Source organism: Myxozyma melibiosi (genome assembly GCF_037950935.1).
Source record: "Myxozyma melibiosi strain Phaff 52-87 chromosome Unknown BZA70scaffold_7, whole genome shotgun sequence".
Lineage (NCBI taxonomy): Eukaryota > Fungi > Ascomycota > Lipomycetes > Lipomycetales > Lipomycetaceae > Myxozyma > Myxozyma melibiosi.
Genome location: NW_027042921.1, coordinates 740,704 through 760,193, shown reverse-complemented (window position 1 = coordinate 760,193; position 19,490 = coordinate 740,704). Strand labels below are relative to the sequence as shown.

Below are 19,490 nucleotides of genomic sequence, written 5' to 3'. Positions count from 1 at the left end.
GGCGCCTCGGGGCCGCGGTGCCTGCGTATTTCTCAGTCGCGGCGTCAGCGTACATCTGAGCACCGAACCGCCGCCCAGTTAAGGTTTCACGGCTTACTCCCAAACTGTTTGCTCTCTCGAGCAATAATCTTTTATTTCGCTTTTTTTTTCTCTGCTTTCCTTCGTCGTCCTTTCTCACGTCTCTTCTCGGAACTCGACCTGTGCTGCAATCATGGATGAGTCTGAGAGACAGGCTTCAAGACTGTGGCGGACTTTTCGCACAGTCAAGGAAATGGTCAGAGATCGGGTATGAATGCAATTTCTTTTTCTATTCCGTTTGTTATGGCGCTTCTTTGTCTAGATCTGGCTACTAACCTATCTTTTTGACTATGTGACAGGGCTATGACATTAGTGATGAGGATATCAACATGACGCTGGACGAGTTCCGTTCGAGAATGTGCGATTCCATGGGTGTGCCGCAGTAAGTTATCAAGTCTCTATTGCATCTTAGATCGAACGCCGACGTATTCACACTCTCTCCAGACGTCCTTTAATGGGCTTCCAGGCGACCCCGACCGCCGAAGCGCAGGCAAAATTTCCCGATCTTGGAAGTTTGTGGGTCGAGTTCTGCGACGAAGCTGCCGTCGGTATCAAAACCATGCGAACGTTCTGCCTTCACATCATGGACAAATCTTTCTCCAGCGGCATCTTCATCTATCAAACTTCGATCACCCCTTCAGCGAACAAGCTGCTGCCAACAGTGGCTCCCGCAACTATCGAAACCTTCCAGGAGTGCGATCTACTTGTCAACATCACACACCACGAACTGGTACCAAAGCACATCCGTATGTCGACTGAGGAAAAGAAGTTATTGCTAGAGAAGTATAGATTGAAGGAGAGTCAACTTCCAAGAATCCAGAGAGAAGATCCCGTGGCTCGCTATTTGGGTCTTAAAAGAGGAATGGTTGTTAAGATTATTCGGCGCAGTGAGACTAGTGGACGTTATGCGAGTTATAGGATATGTTTGTAAAATTAGTACGAAGGGTTTCGTTAATCAGGTTTAAAATGCACAAAGAGTTGAACAACGTCTCAAAGCTGTAGTATTTACATGAACATTCTATTGCTATTTACACCTTTGAAGTAGGAATACATACCTACTTCTTTTGACTGTGATTCATCATTGATTGAGTACGCCAGCAAGAGCAGCCATCTGTCTGATCATGATTTCTATATCTGCGGCCTTCCTGATAGCAGATACCGGCAAAGCCTTCCAACCCAGGCTTTCCGCGTACTTCACAAGCTGTATGTATTTTTGCTGAGTCCGCGGCAGATCTGCTTTGGTGGCCACAACCAGTTTTTTCTTGCCGTTCAACCTTTCTGGGCCCAGTTCATTAATCAGGACTCGTAGGTCATCGGCAGGATTTTCGCCATCCAAGCCAACAACAAAGACCAATCCCTTTGTTCTCTCGATGTGTCGTAAGAAATCGACCCCCATACCGCGGTTTAAATTTGCACCCGCGATAATTCCCGGAATATCGGCCACTGAAAACGAATCATCCGCTGTTGCTATATCGAGCGAGATAGTTCCAACGGATGGCGACAGCGTCGTAAACTCCCAGTGACCAATTCTTGGTCTCGCTCTTGATATCGCCCGCAAAAGTGTACTCTTTCCTGCGTTCGGTAGACCAACGAGACCAAGGTCGGCAAGCAGCTTAAGCTCAAATCTGAATATCCCCTTGAGTCCAGCTCGACCTTGGGTTGCAAACCGCGGATTTCGAATATCGGCGGTGTGAAAATGACGATTCCCCAATCCGCCGCGACCTCCCTTTAGTAGCAATACAGGATGCCCCGGTTTGGTGAGATCTATTCCCGCATTCGGGAAAGCGTCCTGGATTTCTTCTTTTCTTGTCTGTATTTTGTCGTCGAGAACTTTTCTTTTCCTCAAGGCTTTGAAGAAATCTCGTTCTTCGTTGAATTCCTTAAACCCAGTCGAATGAATCCATCCTTGGCCTGGAGGTGGATTTTCTCGTGTCAGTTGAGTTCCAGGAACCAGTGTGATGTAGGTTCCCACGGGGACTCGAATAATGATATCTTTTCCGTTTCGGCCGTCCATCTGCGACGGACGTCCTGACTCGCCATTTTCGGCGATGATACGTTTCTGCAACTTGTGCAGCGAACTGTCGCCTTCAACAGCCTGGACATAGATGCTACCTCCATCTCCACCGTCCCCTCCATCAGGCGGTCCTTTAGCGTGACCAGCATCTCGAAAAAAAGTCACATTTCCATTACCTCCTGCCCCGGAGGCCAGCTTGATAACCATGACGTCTGTAAATTGAGACACACTGCGTCGAATTGGCCTCCGTTTGACACGGCTTCGAATAGCAGGCACTTTAGATTGAGATGCGGCAGCTACAGCTGTTGAGGTGGGTAGATGGGTGAGATGAAGAGTATGACTGAAGAGCTCATTGTCTGGTAATTCTTGTATAACGTCTGAGAGTTTAGCCGGCACGTCCGTAGATTGGTTTGAAGTGTGTTCGTACGGGTAAGACGTAAAATCGATATCATTGTCGCCGATCAGATGAGAGAACGACGGAAGACGGGGGGCATCGTTAGGCAAACTGCTGCGGTCTTCCTCTGAGTGTGTCGGGTTATCGTCTGAACTGTTGCCATTGCTGTTGCTGTCGCTGCTGTTGTCGCTGCTGTTGAACAGAGACGATGAAGTGGCGAACGCGCGAGTACTCCGCTCTAGGCAGAGACGACGCGATAGACAAAAAGCGCTCCGAAAGAGCAACTGCATGATATTTGAAGATCAGCAGACGTCTGTCGTCAGCAGAACCAGGAGATCATATAAGAAATAGCGGATGGGGATGGAGCTGGGAGAAATATAAAAAATAGTCGAAAATTGTAAAAATTGGAAAGTCAATTTGTGGCGCGGCTCAAATCTTGAACATCCAGGAAAAGCTCTCGAGCACACCTGACAGCCCATCAGTATTCGTCGTCGGGAGCCTCTTCTTCGTTATGCGATCGGCCTAATCATCGGAAGAGATCGTCACTAGAAAGGAAAAGCAGGAAAAATATGGTCAAGCAACTGAAATGGCGGTTTTTGGGAATCCTGGTGCCATCACTGCTAATCGCAGGCCTGGGACATGGCGGAGATTGGCTTATTCTTCGGCATCGCCTTAGTGAATCAGAGCTGCGATGGCATCGAATCCGCATATTTCTGATCTGGTTCACATACGCGCTTGCAGTTCTCCGTCCTGCAGGATCACCTCCACGACCAGATTTCCGCCCAGATGAAGCGCTTGCGAAACTGTGCACATTTTGCAAAAAGTGCAATGCGATCAAACCACCGCGTACACATCATTGCAAGATTTGCAAAACTTGCGTGCTGAAAATGGATCATCACTGCCCCTGGACGAACAACTGCGTTGGGCACCGAAATCTTCTCTACTTTGTTCGGTTTTTGACGAGTGCAGTTTGGGGATTGACGACGTTCTTCTTCACGCTATGTGGACGGATCATGGATCTGTGGGAGTCAAGGCACCGGCCAATGCTGGACTCGATGATCACAAAGACCGAGCTTACAGCGACATTGATTATGACTCCAGTTACACTACTTGTATGGTTCAGTCTTGCAATCTTGCTCATCCGGACACTCTGGAATTTGTGCTTAAATACAACCCTGATAGAATCCTGGGAGAAGGAACGCGTTGAGGGCCAGATCCGCCGCGGAAGGTTACCACAGAATACAGGTGACTTCCCATACGATCTCGGAAGTCCGATTGACAATTTGCGCGCAGGATTGGGACCATTTCTGAGCTGGTTTAATCCTTTCTCGGAGCCGGACGGAGATGGAATGCACTTTGAGATGATTGAAGAAGCTGATCTGGACAAACCCTGGCCACCAGCAGATCCCGATGAGACTCCTATTTATCGACATAACGAGCGACCGCTACCTCCAAGCTTTACAGAACAAAGGAGACGGCAAACACACAGTGGTCAGGCTGCTGGCCAACCATTTTTCAACGAGCGTGTACAGGATGAGCAGACGTATGGAGATCGTATTCGACGGTCGGATGGGTACGATGGTGGTTCAGACTCTGAGCCAGATGAGGGTGCATCTGCTGAAGAGTATTGGAGAAAAGACAAGTGGCAGTCATGGGATGGCGATCGGCTTGAGGACTTTGGTGTGGATGCTGAAGCCGAGGTGTATTCAATGGAAGAAGCCACAGACGACAATGAGCCACAGGGGAATACATTCGATAGCGAGGATGTTCCTCTAGGCATCGTCAAGCGGAAGCTTGTTTCTAGCTAATTGGCCAGGTCTAGTAGAGACTCTCGACTTGTGTTTACGGCGATTGGATCCGCAAAGATCAATTATTGAGAGCATCACTGAATAGACTACATATATATATTATATAAGCGTACACTAAATATTAGTAACTAAGGACAAAAATAGAGTTTGAATCCTACGCGTCTTTCCCGCCGCACAACAAACAGCTCCCAAATGCTACGGATGTAAACAATACATCCTTCGGATTATGCCTTAGACCGAGCACTACAATGTCGAAAGGTCCAGAAGCTCGAGAACCAGCTACGAATAGCTTATCATTAGGAGCTTCGAACGCAGCCGGTACAGGTGCTGTAGCGGATCGTGCAGACGAGAATAGCACTCCTTCGTCGCTGAGACACCAGCGGTTGATTGAGATTTTCCAGAGATCACTGCAAGCTAGCACGAAAGCTCTTACGTTTGAGAAGCTCGCACAGTGTTATCCTTATGTTGCTGAACACGGTCAAGCTGGTTTACGGGAAGCGCTAAACCAAGCCATGAAATTTTGGGATTCGAGCTCGACGGTACGCAAGGCTCTTTCCTCTCTTCTCAAATGTGAAAGTCTGCTAACGTGATATGTACACACATCTAGCGGGAGTTTTACGCGATTTTAGAAGAGCGAGATGTTGCCACCAAACTGGCCGAGTTGGAACAGTTAATAACAGAAGCGCGGGATCGCAAACAGCGAGCAGAGCAGGCTTCGTCTGCTCAAGACGATGCTGCTGCCGCCAACGGGGTCAGCGAAGATGTTGAAATGGCCGGCTGTGAGAAACAGGTTTATATTGAGAGTTTAACACCAGAAGACATTGTGAAGTCTCATTTGATTCCTGTTAATCTGAAGGAAGCAGAGGCTTTAGAAGGACGTATACAAGAGGTATCACGACAATGATCTTATCCTAACTTCTTTATTGTCGAAAAGTTCTCTAACGGTCTATACTGTGTTATAGGTCCAGTCTGCAAACAGAAAGATTTTACAAAAGATTGAGAGCCAAGAAAAGGAGATTGATGATTTGTTTGGCCGAATTACAAAGTCACTCGATGACTTACAGAAGGTATGTTACATCTCCCCAGCATCAACGCTAGCAACAGCAACAGCAATAGCAGTCGCTGACCGTTACGATCCTTTTCCGTCCACCGTTAACGAACTTTGTTCAATCTTTTTGTATAGGCCGCTAGCGAGACAGACGGATTGCCTGATCAGGCCGAGCTGTTTAATAGCATTGACGAAATCAACAGTCTTGTGGAACGATGAAGTGAACAACGTTCGCTATCACCACCTGTTTTTTTGTCCGGATTTGTACGATAATGCGCTTAATAATGATATTTCTTTTTATGTATTACTCTAGGGATAATTTAGTTCACGTTCATGTCGTTATACAAAGTAAACCATTCCTGAACCCTTCCAAACAAAAAAATAATATTAGACGAAAAGGAGAAAAAAGTGCCAGAAAAACAAACAAACGCCTGGAATAGCACCAAATATAATTAGTAGAGACAAAACAAGGCATATATAATAATGCTCGGCCTGGTCATGCAATGGAATAGACGTTATGAGAAGGTACATCGTTGGATCGTCAGGCGGAAAAATAAATGAGAAGATGACTTGCTCAGTAGAAAGTAATATGTACCGTAGTAGCTTATGATACAAAATGTCACGCGAGCCAGCGATGATAAGAGGAGAAGAATAGAGTCTAGCACAGCTGTAGACATCCAAGAAGATCAGCGATACTGCTGTGCAACACTGCGGTCTCTTGGTTGTTGATTGAGATGGAGATCATGATTGTATCATCCAGCCAGCCATGATGGTGGTCACTGACAAGACTGTTCGTTTGCTGAACACTTCTCTTTGCAGTCGCATAATCGCCGCGAGACGGGGCAACCACGGTCGACGCCGTAGAGTGACTTCTGAAATGCATATGGTCCCAGGCAATTTGAGAGGTGTAGACCATGTCCCGCTCGTCAATGCCGGCGTAGTGCAAAGGCGAGCTCCGTGCAAGAATCTCGAAAGGTGCGGTGGGCGACATCGCGACAAGATGGCGCTGGTAGTGAACGCTGTCGAAGTTCTGGTACTTGACGTGCATGATAGAAATCAGAACTGTGTTTTCGATAGTGGGCTCGCAAGGCCACTCGCAAAGCGTGACGCGAAGGGTGTTGGTCGCCTGCTGAACGAACGTGCGACGGTTTGCCGGATCAGACGATCTTTTGAGGAGGGAAGCAAAGCATTTGAAAGAAGACTCAGGATTGTCAATCGCAAAGACCTTCTCCTGGTCAGCATCGGTGTCAAGCGTGCTGAGCGCGGTGATGGATCGGGGCTCAAGACTCTGTTCGACAAAGATATGATTGACAGAGTCAAACAAGAGCGTGTAGTCGTGCTCAGACTCGCTGAAGTTGGTAGGTCGGGGAAGCATCGTCAGCGCACGGAACCGGATCGGAGTGGAAAGCTCGTTGATTTTCATCTTGGAGGCAAGATCCGGGATCAGTGTCCGCAGATCGACAATATACTGAGAGATACAGTTGTCGACAGAACTTGATCCCACGATCAAGAGAGGCTCGCCCGAAGGGGAACGGATCACTCGGGGCTCAACAAAGCCTCGGGTGTTTTCCAGCTCGGGCCTTTGTGTGCATGCGCCGGCAGTCGTGGCAACAGGTGGCGGGATGTCAAGTTTCATGGCGGCATCTTGACACACAAGCTCGCGTCTGTGGTCCGCGAGATCCGACATAACCCAGTCCATATCGCAGTAAAAGATGGAGTGCCGGCCCATTGGCAGCTCGTTCTGCCCGATTGACGTGGGAGCTTGCTGAGCGAAACCCAGATAAGGATGGACGGCTCCTCGCGGATATGGTAGGATGTTGGGGTTGAATCGCGGAGGAGTCTGATGATCAAGCGCATTGTTGTGCGTGGTGCGGAAGATCGCTCGCGATGCGACGCCGTTGAGGCCTGCGACGTTCGCGAGGACTTTGGCAGCCGCTGGAGAGCGGTGGGTGTTGGTGCAGGTAGCGAGAAGGGCACGAAGGAACTGTTTGTGGTCGTACTCGGCCGATGATAGAGTCTGCTGCTGACCCTGCTCGCTCGATTGCTCTTGCAGTAAGAACGCCTTCGATCGCAAGGCAGGAAAGTTCACCGCTGACGGATAGAACCGGCCAGTGAGGGAAGTCTGCCGGATGATTCCATCGGGACCGGTGGACTGCAGGAGGGAGGACACAATGAAGACGATGCAGACTATGAAGACAAACGTCCTTACGACACTGAAGCGATGTCTCCTAAACATGGCCGTCATCATAGATGTGTAGATGTTCAAATCGAGCAGAAAGGAGCGTCAAGAGCCCGGAAGTACGGGCCAACTATATATATACTCGCCTTGGGCAAGATGAGGATAGAAACATGCAAGACTTGAAGACTGCCAGGCGGGCAGGAAGTCAAAACATGGTTTCAAGTAACGACGCTAGTGAATCCTCAACGACCACCAAGTTTAATGTAAGATTTTGGGCGTTGCTCTTCGTCCGCTGCTCAGACGCTCGTGTACGGAGACCGGAAACCTTGACAGGTGAGAGGTGAAAAAACGCAAGCACGACCGAAACACAGGACAGGTTTAATCTCGGAGAGAAAAGTCCGAGCCATTTCAAAATTGCACCCTTTGATTAGAGGGGACTCGAAAGATAGCGGTCAGAAAGAATCATTGCGGAAGATAGCCGAATCTGGAGTTATGCTGTACATTGTGTACATTGGCGTATGCTGCAGGAAGACTCCGGTTGGGCTTTTTTTGTGTATTTTGCTCTGCTTGAGCTTAGGTTTCGGCCTCGATGATAGATAACGATTCCCTGCCAACGGAGACTCTGGTAGTGGGGGGTAGTACGTTTATGGGGATTATACGTTTGTTATGGGGATGATCAGCCAAGTAGAATCAGCATATTGATTGGGCGCTACCATACCCTGAACAAGGGAGGATCAAAGTTCGGCTAATTCGAACAAGCGGCCTGTCATCTCTCAGAGTTCGGCTATCACTTCTCACTTTTCACCATCCAGAACCTGGCTCCTGGCTAATAACAATCAGGGCAAAACAGCTGTATCGAGTTTGCAGAACCCTCTCATCTATTTCGAGATGGCGAGAGGCGAGAAGGGTGGCAGGCTTTGGAGGGACCGCGTCATAGGAACATGCGCGAGGACCGGCGCTTCGAGTTTGCTTCCTTGTCTTATTAGTCACTCATTCGTTTACACCGTTCTGAAACGTTTTGCCCATTGCCTTTTGCCCCGGAAGCGGTCAAAGCCGGTAATCTCAGTAAATTATCAATTACTTCTCCTATCTGGTCGATGCCGTTCCCGGCCCGACCGTTGAAGAGGGATGAAAAGACCAGCAGATCTATCTCATCAAAGGCGATCACGGCTGATTTGAGATCAAAGTCAGTCAACCGTGGCGAATGATAGCAAAACGCAATTGTTGAAATTTGGCTGGGCGGAGTGGCTGGCTTGCAGGACTGGGTCACAAAGGCTGAGGCTAGTGTTCCACACTTTTCTTATATGTTTTTTTCTCTGTCTAATGTCATATATGCAAGATGCAGGCAGACCACTAGATAATTACTTACAGCGCATAAGGATCCCAAGGATACTCTGAGAGGGGGAATAGGGAAGAACGCGTACGAATTTGAGCTTCCGCACTGCCCGCTGCGCGCTCAACGGCTCGTGCGGGACTGACTGGTGCTGCACCGATGCCAGGAGTCATAGTGGCAAAACAGTGCACTTCACAGTTTGGAAGATCGCCGCTTTGTTTCGAGAATCCAATTAAAAGACAGAAACGGAAAACGGGTGGGTTAGTTGACTGCAATCGAAGAGACAGTGCGGGCTGGAAGATGAGGGTGGGCACTCTGAGGTCAAGCTCAACGGTTGCTCACTGACTCTTTGCTTCTGCTGATGTTGTAGCAGCAGCATGACTTGGTCAGGACTGAGAATTTTGACACCAGTTGGACCTTTCAGCCAGGCCACGGAACCACGCGGCATTTTCAAAAAACGTAAACATTAACAAAGGAGGCAGTCTAGATTGTGCAAAGTCTCCCTGAATCGGAGGAGTAACAGGGTCTGGACGACCCCGACGACGATCATGATCAGAGCGCGCAGGCAGGCATTGAAACCCCGACAGCTTTTTTCCACACTGCGTTGAATTATCTTCTTCTTCTCTTCATCGGCCGAGAATCGTACGATGCTGCGGGCTTTTCTGACGTTATACGTCAAAGCCGTGCGCTACTCTGTCGCTCCTCAAACCTTCTCCGTAGTGCCTAATTGACGTTCAGTTTGGTTCCTATTTCACCATCTGCTTTGAACTAGCTAGTACTGCCTTGCATATCGCTCTCTGGTCTCGAGTCACTGGATTGTATTCTTAAGGTCTTCTTTCCGCGCTGTGCTAGGAAGCTGCGAAGTTGGGTAAGAGCAGGATCCAGGCCTGAAACGCAAGGTGGGCGATACGAAAGAGATCAAAAACGAGAAATAAGCAAGAAATTAGAGTTCTGCTGCGCCGGTGCTCAGCTCAGACCAGGCAGCCACCAAAGATGGGGTTTTCATCCTCAAAAGAGACCTGAAGACTATTGCGACTCTTTGTGAACAGAAAACACACAACAGAACCAGACAAGAAACCAATAGATGGCAATAGCGAGAGTCAGTCTGGTGATTAGCATATGCAGTGTTGAACGTCGGACATTCAAACCACCATTAAGTTATCCACTTTCAGATCATAAACCAAGTGGGTCACAACAAGACACAGGCAAAGCTGCACGCAGATGACCGCGCGAGCCGTTAGCTTCAGTTTCTTCTCGCTGTCTTTTTAAACTCCGCCAACATGAATGCTGTAAAATGCTGTCTGATAATTTTGTACCGCACAGCACAGCAAGTATAATAAATCATGCAGAGCACATAGAGATGAGAAAAGGGAGCAAAACGCCGCAAGCTGAGCTCAGTTTTTTACGAAATATTTGGTCATCCGGGAGTAATGCACGATGCTGCAGCACCTCGCATCCTCTGCTTTCTGCGTCTTTTCCGTGCCAGGTATATCGCGCATAGATCGTGCAGAACCGACCGACGAAAGAGAACGAAGTGCAAGGAAGAAGACATTAGAGAAGACAAAAAGAGACAAAATAGGATAAGGATTAATACAACCTGTCTGCTTTGCTCGCTATCCATACCCGCGTGCTCAATCCATTCGCTTCACCACTCTGGCAGCAGCTCCACCGCCTGTCATGGAGTCAGCCTGTTCCAGTGGCACGTCGCGCTATCGTAACGGTCCAGACATCTTCTGATATATTTCATCATTTCCTCTGACATTTGTCATATTTATTGTTCTCTCAAGGTAATATTCCCAGCCGTGCTCTACGCTCTCGTTCGTTTCCTTTGCATCGCACAAAAGCGGCAATCTTCAAACTCTAATTCTGTCTGTTTCCTCTTCCGATAATCTCCCGACATCGGAAATTCCTGCTTTGCCAACGGGGAACCAGACAGTGAGATTCTCGGATTCTTATTTCTGTGAGTCAGTTTACTAAACAAGCTCTGCCACCTGTCTGTGAGATTGACTGGATCTTGACAGGGCTGTCTGAGGTGAGAGGAGCACGGAAGGAGTGTATAGCAGATCATAGCCTGATCCGGAACAACTTATTTACATTCCTCCAATTCCAAACCAAAGATGCGTTCTCGCTAAGCTAAAAAGTATGCAATCATTCCCATCTACATTATTACTATGAACATCAAAAATACATTAACCCTCGGATACCAATATGCAATCCAGCAATTCCCTAGCGCTCACGTGTATCGTGCCTGAATCTCTGTCGTCGATGCCGAAATTGATCATCAGCACATCATCTAGCCAGCCATGGTAGTAGGGGCTCACTAGCGGGTTTGTCTTCAGCGGAGGAGGTGCAGATGCGGTATTTTGTCCTGCGTTTTCGGTAGTGGTTCCGCTGCCGCTGATCGTAGGAGTTGCGGCCGTCATCGTCGTCGCCGCTCTTGTTGCTGTCAGTAAAGTGCTGCCTGTGCTGGTTTTGATCTCTGGCGGCTCTTGTCTTTTGGATAGTTGTGCTGTGTTTCCGTCTTGGGAGATAGGTGTGTAGGATTGCTCTTGTTGTGGTAGAGCGGATTGTGCTTGCTGAATTTGCTGCTCTTGTTGCATCTGCTTCTCTAGTTCTCTCTGTTGCTTTAATATCTCCCACTTTTCGTCGTTCACGCGATCACGTTCGGCAAGAATCCTCCATGCATCCTGGCCGCCGTGCTTTAGCTCGTTCCAAGGCTCGTGGGGCCGGTGATTCTGATGATCCCAAGCCATTGAGACGGTGTAAATCATCGTCCGTTCGTCGACGCCGGCGTAGTGAATAGGCCCCGTGCGTCCGATGACATCAAACGGCGCGGTGGCGTTCATGATGACAGCAAACCGGCGGTAGAAAAGCTCATAGAAGTTTTTATACTTGACGTGCAAGAGCTCGACAATGACTGTGTTGTGGATGGTGGGGATGCAAGGGAAGTCGCAGAGCGTGACGCGAAGGGAGTTTGTCGCTTGGTGGAGATCGTTTGCGGCGTCCTTGCTGGTATATTTTTTGATCAGCGTTTGAACAATCTTTGGTTCCGGATTCGCAATATTGAAAACCTTTGATTGGTCTTCAGTCGCGCCAGGGGCCGCATCCAAAAGTGAGACTGTTCGGCGATGACTGTCGTGCTGAATGTATCCTATATTCCGATCGTCGTACATCGCGAACCAGTTCTTCTCGATCTCTGCCAGGCCGGGACGCGTAAGTTCGGTCAACTTTTTGTATCGGACAGGCAGATGGTCGATCCGCATCTTGTGTCCAAGATTGGGGATGAGTGCTCGCAAATCGATAATGTATTGATGCAGACAGTTGTGGCGGCCGTTTGTGCCAACAATCATCAACGGTTCACCGATAGGGGAAAAGAACACGCGTGGATCGGAGTGGCCCTGGCGAATCTGCAGGAACGGATGGGCCTTGCACGCGCCTTTAGGAGAAGGCCATTCATCCTCAAGCTTGATCGTCTTTGCTTTCCCGTCGCATTCCAACGTCGCACGGCCGATTGTACGCGTCCTTTTCCACTTCAGATCGCAGAAGACAAGTTCATGATGGAACAGCGTGCGACGGGGACTGATGCGCGCCATGGCGAAGTATGGCAGACGCGAGCCAGGCGGGTAGGGTAGGAGGTTTGGATTGTACCGGTGCGGACGCCCGTCAAAGGGAAAGACTATGCGGGCCATGTTCCCTTCTTCGTTTGCGAGGTTGATGAGGAAGTTGCCGCTCTTACCAGGCGTTTTGGTAGAACTGGAGCAGTAGGCGAGCTTGGAGAGCGGGTTGGGATCGAATAGCAGCTCGCGATTGCGCTTGTACTGGCCCACGAAGTTGTCCCACTTTGCCTTTCGCTCGAGGTCCTCTTCTGTAGGCTGGGCTGCGACAACTGTTGATGTAGTAGCGGCTGACGGGGCGGCGGGGACCGGTTCCTCGTCGTCTTGATCGGCAACGAGAGAGAACAGACGTCTGTAGGCAGCGTATAGGGGTTCGCCGTGCGTGCCAGCTAGATCGGCAAGCTGGCTGCTGTAGCCCTGCACATTTTCTTGTGCGGTGGTGTATGCGGAAGAGGGGCTGAAGAAGATGGAGAGACTGTATATGCAAATTATGGCGGTGAGGAGGGCGAAGAAGGTACGACGGATGTTGCGGGTGCGCATGTTGAAGACGCGTATGGCCGCCATCCTGCGAAGAGAGAAGAAAGAGACAGAGAAGGAAGGAGGAGAGGAGCCGGCGGGAATGGAGGGCGGCAGAGGTATATAAATAAATAAATAAATGCGAGCAGATGACAAGTGAGGCCCATCATGGTGGAGGAGAGCAGAGACGAGAGTCTAAAATTCATCAAGAAAGAAGCTAAGGAGAGTACGGAAGGAAATTACCACAGAACTGGAATAATTTGCCAGCCTCAGATCGAAATTCAGAGAGGGACAAGGCGACGACGGAGCCAGGACCGTGTAGAGGGAGAGAGAGATGGAGACCAAGGCTTGGGGAAGAGTCCACGAGAAAGGTACGATCTCGCACAGGTAGCAGGTACATGCAAACTCTATTTGATGGCGCCCGACAGAACTCTGTTCGGCACTCGCATTGGGGCACTCGCATTGGGGGAATATACGCATATTGCACCCAGTCTGCATATTTAATAAACAGTGCCGCGCTTGGTGCAATCATCGGTGCTCAGCCGCGCCTGCTCGCTGATTGCCGTTCGCGCTGGGCGGTTGTCTGCGGAGCTGGAGAGGCTTTAATAGCCTGCAGCGGATGCTGCGGACGACGCAGCAGACCTGCAGAAGACAGCAATTTGTCTATTGTGCACAGCTCCAGTAGCTGTCCCGCTGCTCATTTCAATCACAGCTTCTTCGTGCCTTTCTTCGTCCAAAGCGCAAGTAAATAGCTCAGCTCAGGCTGGTCGGCACTAGGGCGCTGTGATCTAGAGAGCTGTCAGGTTCGTTCCGTCTATTATCCGTAGTCTGATGAATTTTCGCACTGTACGCGACTAGCGAACAGGCCCCAAGCGGCTGGCTCACTAGCAATCGGAAGGCTGCCCTACGAACAAGTTCCATCGCTGTCGGCTATCAAATCCCAGACTGAGATTAGCACATCGGCTTTTTTCCGTGCCTCCTTTTCGATGTTTAGTTCTCCATTTGCGGCCTGGTCGTCGCGGTCTAAGCTGCCGTACTTCTCTCTGTACGCCGCCAGTTCCGCGAGTCAGTCGCCTAGCTTGCATCATATTCTCGCCAGTGCTCTCCTTTATCGCCTTCTATTTCCATTTCTACCGATTCCAAGAGCGCAGTTAATTACTCAGAAATAGAACACCGGTCTCAGCAACGATCCGCCAAGCCCGATAGAACACACCGACGGTCGACCATCTGTCAGTGCAGCAGAAGGCCGTGTAGGTTCTCGCTCGCTGCAAACCTTATCTCTCTTGTCCGATATGATCACGTGCATGGTCACGTGGTGCTCTGCTCCGCAGCCGACTGCTTTTCCGGCCCGCTGTTCGTCATCTTGAAGACTACTTCTGCTCTTCTCCTCTTCTTTTTGCGTCTTCTTTTGTCTATCAGACATCTTCCATCATCGAATGTGATCAGATCGACTGTTCCTGCTCATCCTCTGCTCTTATTCCTCTTCGTTCTCCCACTCCTGCTGCCTATATTGGTACAAACCCCACCACAATCACAGCAAATGAGTCTTCCGTTTCCCGGCGCAGCGGTCGTTTTCCAGTCGACTGCGTGAAGTTGACGTTGCTCTCCGAACGATCGCATCCGCAATGAACCGCTTTCCTTCCTCGGCCGACGCTGATCAGTATGCCGCCGCTACTGCTCTCTCGCAGTTCACCGCCGTCAATCTGCAACGGCAGCAACAGCAGCAACAGCTAGAACAAGAGCAACAGCAGCAGAACAGCATGGCGACGAATTCGCAAGCGCAGGCGCTGCGGTCCATCCTTTCTACCCCTCCCCCGCCTCCTGCTCCACCCTCCTCCGCCGCTGTCTCTGTCAGTGCCTCTCCACAGGAACACTACCGCTCAGGCGCCACCCCACATTCAGCATTCAAGCGCTCGCAGTCGCCCGACTCGCCTTCTGTGGCTTCCTCTTATTCTCCGGCTACTGTTCCGCCGCCGAAAGGTGTCAAGCGGTCTCGAAAGGCAAGCGAGCGACAGCGTGTCAGTCGTGCATGCGACAACTGCAAACAGTACATATTCTCTTTTAAGTGATTTAAAATTCTTTACAACACAGCTTACCGATTTTTTGCAAAACAGAAAAAAGACACGCTGCAGTGGCAACATGCCGTGCTTTCGATGCGTTGGTCTCGCGATCCCATGCGAGTTCACGGCAGAGTACCACCGCGGCCGGCCACCTGCGCCCGAGGCCAGCGGTTTGGATATTCCAGCTGCTGCATACAAGAACGCCGCTGTTGCAAAAGCTGCTCGATCTGCTGACCGACCACGCACTCCCAGTCCGATATCTTCCCTGTCTCCTGATAACGCGACATCAGCATATCTCTACCAACAGCAGCAACAACGACAACAAGAACTACAGCACGAGAGAAAGAGGTCATTGCTCTCGATCGGCACTATTTGCAATGCCGACGAAGCCGCTAACCAGGACGATCCGGAATATGTTCGCAATCTGCAAAATCAGCTGACAGAGGAGGCGGCCGAGCAAATGACGACAGCGACATTGACATCTACACGCAACTCGCCCGAGCCGCCACAGACTGATGTGCTAGGGCAGTACGTGGGTTCGTCATCCGGGATTGCATTTTTGAATCGCGTGCAGCGACGGCTGCACGATATGGACTGTCCCAACACGAGTTCGTCGATTCTAACGTTTGGCGATCCCGAGCTTCCGGACTACAACTCTGGGTGCTTTATTCTGCCGCCAAAGACGGAAGCAAAGAAGATGATTGATTTTTATTTTTCGTACGCGATGCCTACGTACCGATTTTTGCATCAGCCGACGGTGAACGAGTGGTTTGAGGAATTCTACGAATCGTTTGACAGTCTTGAGATGAAGGAGGGGATGCGGGAGCGGAATGCGATTGTGATAATGTTGATGGCACAGGCGAGGAAGTATCCGTCCGCGACGACGCGCAACAATTCGAGTGGGAGTAGCAATTACGTCGACAACAGCTCGCTGTACTTCCACGCGGCCGAGAGGCAATTGAAGATGGAGACGGGACGACCGCGGCTAAGCAGTGTGCAGGCGCGGTTATGTCAGTGCTTTTATCTGTTGAGTTGCTCGCGGATCAATCACTGCCGAAGTCTGTTTGGGACGACCGCGCATCTGATTCAAGCGCTGGGGCTGCATCGGCGGCAGAAGCAGCTGGCGAGTCCGGTGAACGTCGATTATATTGAGCAGGAGAGTCGGAAGCGGGTGTTTTGGAGTGCGTACAGTTTGGATAAATATTTGAGTGCGGTTTTGGGACGGCCGAGCATTTTTCACGACAATGATATTGATCAGGAGTTGCCGTCGCTGGTGAACGACGCGGATCTGAGTGCGAAGGAGATACGGCTGGAGAACTACAGGACGGTGAATTGTATAATGCTTGCGCCGGTGTTGCACGCGAAGCTTGTACGGCTGCTGTCGGGGATTCTGAGAGATATCTACAGTATTCACCGGATCAGCCATGCGCGGAAGATAGGACTGTGCAAGCAGTACACGAGTGATTTGAAGGCGTGGTATGCGACGCTTCCGGCGTTTCTTGATCCGAAGAGGGTGCAGCCATCGCTGCTGATGACGTTGCTGCAACGGCAGAGTCGGATGCTGTCGCTTGCGTACGCGCACTCGCTTATTTTGGTGAACCGGCCGTTTCTGCTGACGAGTTTTGCGTCGCTGACGCCGGGGAAGTATGGGTATGCGGAGCGGGAGGCGGACGATGGGGACCACGAGGCGGGGATCCAGGAGTGTTTATCAGCGGCGATGATTGCGGTAGCGATTATTGATGATTTGTCTGAGAGTCAGGAAGTGTTTTCGGCGCTGTGGTTTACGCAGTACGTGGCGTTTTGTTCGGTAGTGGTGCTTTATGTGTATACGATTCGAAGCCGGGCGGAAGGAGGAGAGAGTTGGCAGGAGTATCTTGAGGCCGCGCAAAAGTGTCAGAGACAGATCTCGAGTGCGGCGAAGGAGAACTCGCTGGCGCAGAGGTATAGTATTATTTTGGAGGAGTTGAGGGTGGAGGCAGTGCGAGAACGGGAGGCATCGGGGAGCGCACCGGCGGGAGCTGAGCCGCCGCCGCCGCAGCAGCAGCAGATACAGTCGCAGCAAGGGCAGGCGGTGCAGCAGCATGAAATTATTGAGCAGCAGCAAGAGCATGGAAGAGGGGTTGGAATGAATGAAAATGAGGCCTTTGGGGGTATAGGGGTGGGTCGGCCGCAGATGGAGGTGCAGAGTCATTCTACGGAGCTACTTGGGCTGCAGCCCAATCCGCGGAATCCACAAGTATCAGGGAGTGCGAGCACGCAGGTGATGTCGCATGAGGAGATGCTGAAGGTGGAGGATAGCGAGATGGGGATGTATCCGAGCCAGTTGATTGAGGATCTGACGAGCTGGGAGAATTTCGATACCCTGGTGATGGATTTTTTGGGGACGAATATGCCGTTTGAGCAGCAGCAGCAGCAGTCATTTGTCTGAATACAAAGATTAGAAATGTAAGGGTGAGAAAAAGTAGAGACCGTTGTAAAGCTTAATGGGGATATGAATCAGGATAAGATAGAGCCAACGGTGAGGCATGAGGACACGTGAGGAAATGTAAAGTTTTGAGGCACATCAAACTGTGGTTTTTGATAGATGATTGTAGATATTCTTAAATATTTCGATGCTGCAGCAGGATGCAGATCTAGTGATGAGAGTGAGGATGAAGACGAGGAGACAAGAGGTAGGATATGTGATGTGGAGGTATGATAAGAGTGAAGAGTGTTGGATAAGGAAACGGCGGTATGGGAAACCATGAGCCAGAACGCTGTGTTCGCAGGCCGAGCGGGCGGTGCTAGAAATGCCAATGGAGAGGAGAGAAGAGGGGATAGAGAAGAGAAGGAGAGAAGAGAGGAGAGAAGAAGAGAAGCAGATGGTTAATGGTTACTACAACACAGAATGAATAAACAGAGAAGAAGAAGAAGAAGAAGAAGAAAAGGAGGAAAAGAGGCAGATGGGAGCTGTAGTCGGTAGCGCTAACGCGGGGAGCCGATAGTTTGCAGGCCACTAAAAGCAGCTAAGAGCAGCCAAGAGCAGTTTAAGTTGGCTGCTTATTTCAGCCTCTTCAAAAACGAACTTTGACGCAGCCACTGCGGAAGAGGAGAAGAAGTAATTTATCCGAGCCGGATTAAAGACCTTGAAAGCAGTGGTGAAAGCAGTGGAGGGGTGGTGAAGTGAAGTGAGGTGAGGTGCTTAGTTGCCGTGAAAATGAGCTCAATTGTCCCGAAGATGGGCATTCAGCAGCAGCAGCAGCACAACAGTTTACTTTACTTTACAATAATATTAAGCAGCAAGAAGAATAAGCAGCAGCAATTTTAAATGCGAGAAGCATTACTTCAGCTGCGCAGTAACGGTGAAGAAGACAGGTACAGTACCGCCACTACTCCGGTACCCGCCTCTAGTCTGCTTCTTCCTCGCCGACTAAGAATGCGAGTGCGCCTTTTGACCATTCTTTTTTCAACCATCACCTCTATTTCTCTGCTCTAATCCACGGCTCTGTCTCCTGCTCAAGCTATTACAAAGGCACGCAGCGCATTCCGATCCGATCGACGGGGCAGTTCAATCGCGTGCTGACTAACATCTTACATAACCATAGCACAAGGTGAGGACAAGGTAAGGGCAGTGTTTCACAAAACCAAATGACATCATAAGTCACAATGTGACGAGACTCAGCTCCCGCCAGTGACCACTACCGCGACCACCGCCCAAAGAGATCATCGACGGTTCTATATTTGTAGATGATCGCTCGATACTTCTTGAAAGAGGGAATAAATTCAGAAATTGGCTATTGTGATTGAGCTGTCGTCACCTCGTCACTGCTGTTCTTCTGGGGCTTGATGGGGTAGCGATCTTCGACCTGGACTTCTATAAAAGACCCTCTTCCTGCACCTTGTCGTATCCACATACCTCCTGTATCCTAACATCAACTCTATCTACAATTTCTATTATACAACAGCAATGGCAGACCTTCTCAAGAACCTCGGCGGCAACAGCAACAGCCAGTCCAGCGCAGAGCAAAAGAGCACCTCGGGAGCCAGCTCCGGCAGCGGCCAGGACAAGTACATCCGCAAGGGCGTCGACGCGATCGAGCAGCAGCTCGGAATGGACCAGAAGAACGAGACCCAGGCCGAGAAGGACCGCGATGCAAAGATCACCAGCGCTATTTCGTCCCAGATCTCGGGCTCGAAGAAGTAGTCTTTCTTCACACTTTGTTGTTGCCATTTTGTTACAGAAAACTAGACACTGCATTTACATGACAGTTCTATTATAAACCACAAACATATGTACATATTCAATTGATCTTTACTTCATATCTTATTTACTACATCTCGTATGCCGAATAACATTGCCGCACGCGCAGTTGCCGCACGGCTCACACCCACGTGCGGCGTCCCTTCTAGAAGCGTAGAAGCACTCATCAATCCGTCCCTCTTTCCTACAGTGAAGTGCTATTTCTG

General features: G+C 50.1%; 8 protein-coding genes across 8 annotated transcripts; 4 read left to right on the top strand and 4 right to left on the bottom strand.

Annotated features, from left to right (window-relative positions):
• The first annotated feature begins 42 nt into the window (after nt 1–42).
• BZA70DRAFT_280279 (DNA-directed RNA polymerases II 24 kDa polypeptide) lies at nt 43–1,066 on the top strand. Its single transcript, XM_064912924.1, has 3 exons — nt 43–286; nt 378–460; nt 523–1,066. Exons 1-3 carry the CDS (start codon nt 212–214, stop codon nt 1,007–1,009), a joined length of 645 nt encoding a protein of 214 aa, XP_064767934.1. The 5' UTR covers nt 43–211; the 3' UTR covers nt 1,010–1,066.
• BZA70DRAFT_280276 (uncharacterized protein) lies at nt 1,067–2,884 on the bottom strand. Its single transcript, XM_064912923.1, has one exon. The coding sequence runs from the start codon at nt 2,774–2,776 to the stop codon at nt 1,157–1,159; it is 1,620 nt and encodes a 539-aa protein (XP_064767933.1). The 5' UTR covers nt 2,777–2,884; the 3' UTR covers nt 1,067–1,156.
• A 51-nt stretch (nt 2,885–2,935) lies between these two features.
• On the top strand, nt 2,936–4,430 carry BZA70DRAFT_311378 (DHHC palmitoyltransferase-domain-containing protein). Its single transcript, XM_064914952.1, has one exon. It carries the CDS (start codon nt 3,056–3,058, stop codon nt 4,292–4,294), a length of 1,239 nt encoding a protein of 412 aa, XP_064767932.1. The 5' UTR covers nt 2,936–3,055; the 3' UTR covers nt 4,295–4,430.
• Nucleotides 4,431–4,494: 64 nt separating this feature from the next.
• On the top strand, nt 4,495–5,632 carry BZA70DRAFT_280274 (Nnf1-domain-containing protein). Its single transcript, XM_064912922.1, has 4 exons — nt 4,495–4,833; nt 4,902–5,183; nt 5,257–5,361; nt 5,478–5,632. The coding sequence occupies exons 1-4, from the start codon at nt 4,543–4,545 to the stop codon at nt 5,559–5,561; spliced, it is 762 nt and encodes a 253-aa protein (XP_064767931.1). The 5' UTR covers nt 4,495–4,542; the 3' UTR covers nt 5,562–5,632.
• Nucleotides 5,633–6,000: 368 nt separating this feature from the next.
• BZA70DRAFT_290211 (uncharacterized protein) lies at nt 6,001–7,578 on the bottom strand (the record flags this gene model as incomplete). Its single annotated transcript, XM_064914193.1, has 1 exon — nt 6,001–7,578. One exon carries the CDS (start codon nt 7,576–7,578, stop codon nt 6,001–6,003), a length of 1,578 nt encoding a protein of 525 aa, XP_064767930.1.
• Nucleotides 7,579–11,043: 3,465 nt separating this feature from the next.
• BZA70DRAFT_290210 (uncharacterized protein) lies at nt 11,044–13,008 on the bottom strand (the record flags this gene model as incomplete). The annotated part of the gene is made up of 2 exons (XM_064914192.1): nt 11,044–11,290; nt 11,495–13,008. 2 exons carry the CDS (start codon nt 13,006–13,008, stop codon nt 11,044–11,046), a joined length of 1,761 nt encoding a protein of 586 aa, XP_064767929.1.
• A 1,736-nt stretch (nt 13,009–14,744) lies between these two features.
• On the top strand, nt 14,745–17,472 carry BZA70DRAFT_239081 (fungal-specific transcription factor domain-containing protein; the record flags this gene model as incomplete). Its single annotated transcript, XM_064910464.1, has 3 exons — nt 14,745–15,031; nt 15,099–15,295; nt 15,488–17,472. 3 exons carry the CDS (start codon nt 14,745–14,747, stop codon nt 17,470–17,472), a joined length of 2,469 nt encoding a protein of 822 aa, XP_064767928.1.
• Nucleotides 17,473–18,656: 1,184 nt separating this feature from the next.
• Nucleotides 18,657–19,350, bottom strand: BZA70DRAFT_280264 (uncharacterized protein). Its single transcript, XM_064912921.1, has one exon. The coding sequence runs from the start codon at nt 19,279–19,281 to the stop codon at nt 18,898–18,900; it is 384 nt and encodes a 127-aa protein (XP_064767927.1). The 5' UTR covers nt 19,282–19,350; the 3' UTR covers nt 18,657–18,897.
• Between the last annotated feature and the right edge of the window lie 140 nt (nt 19,351–19,490).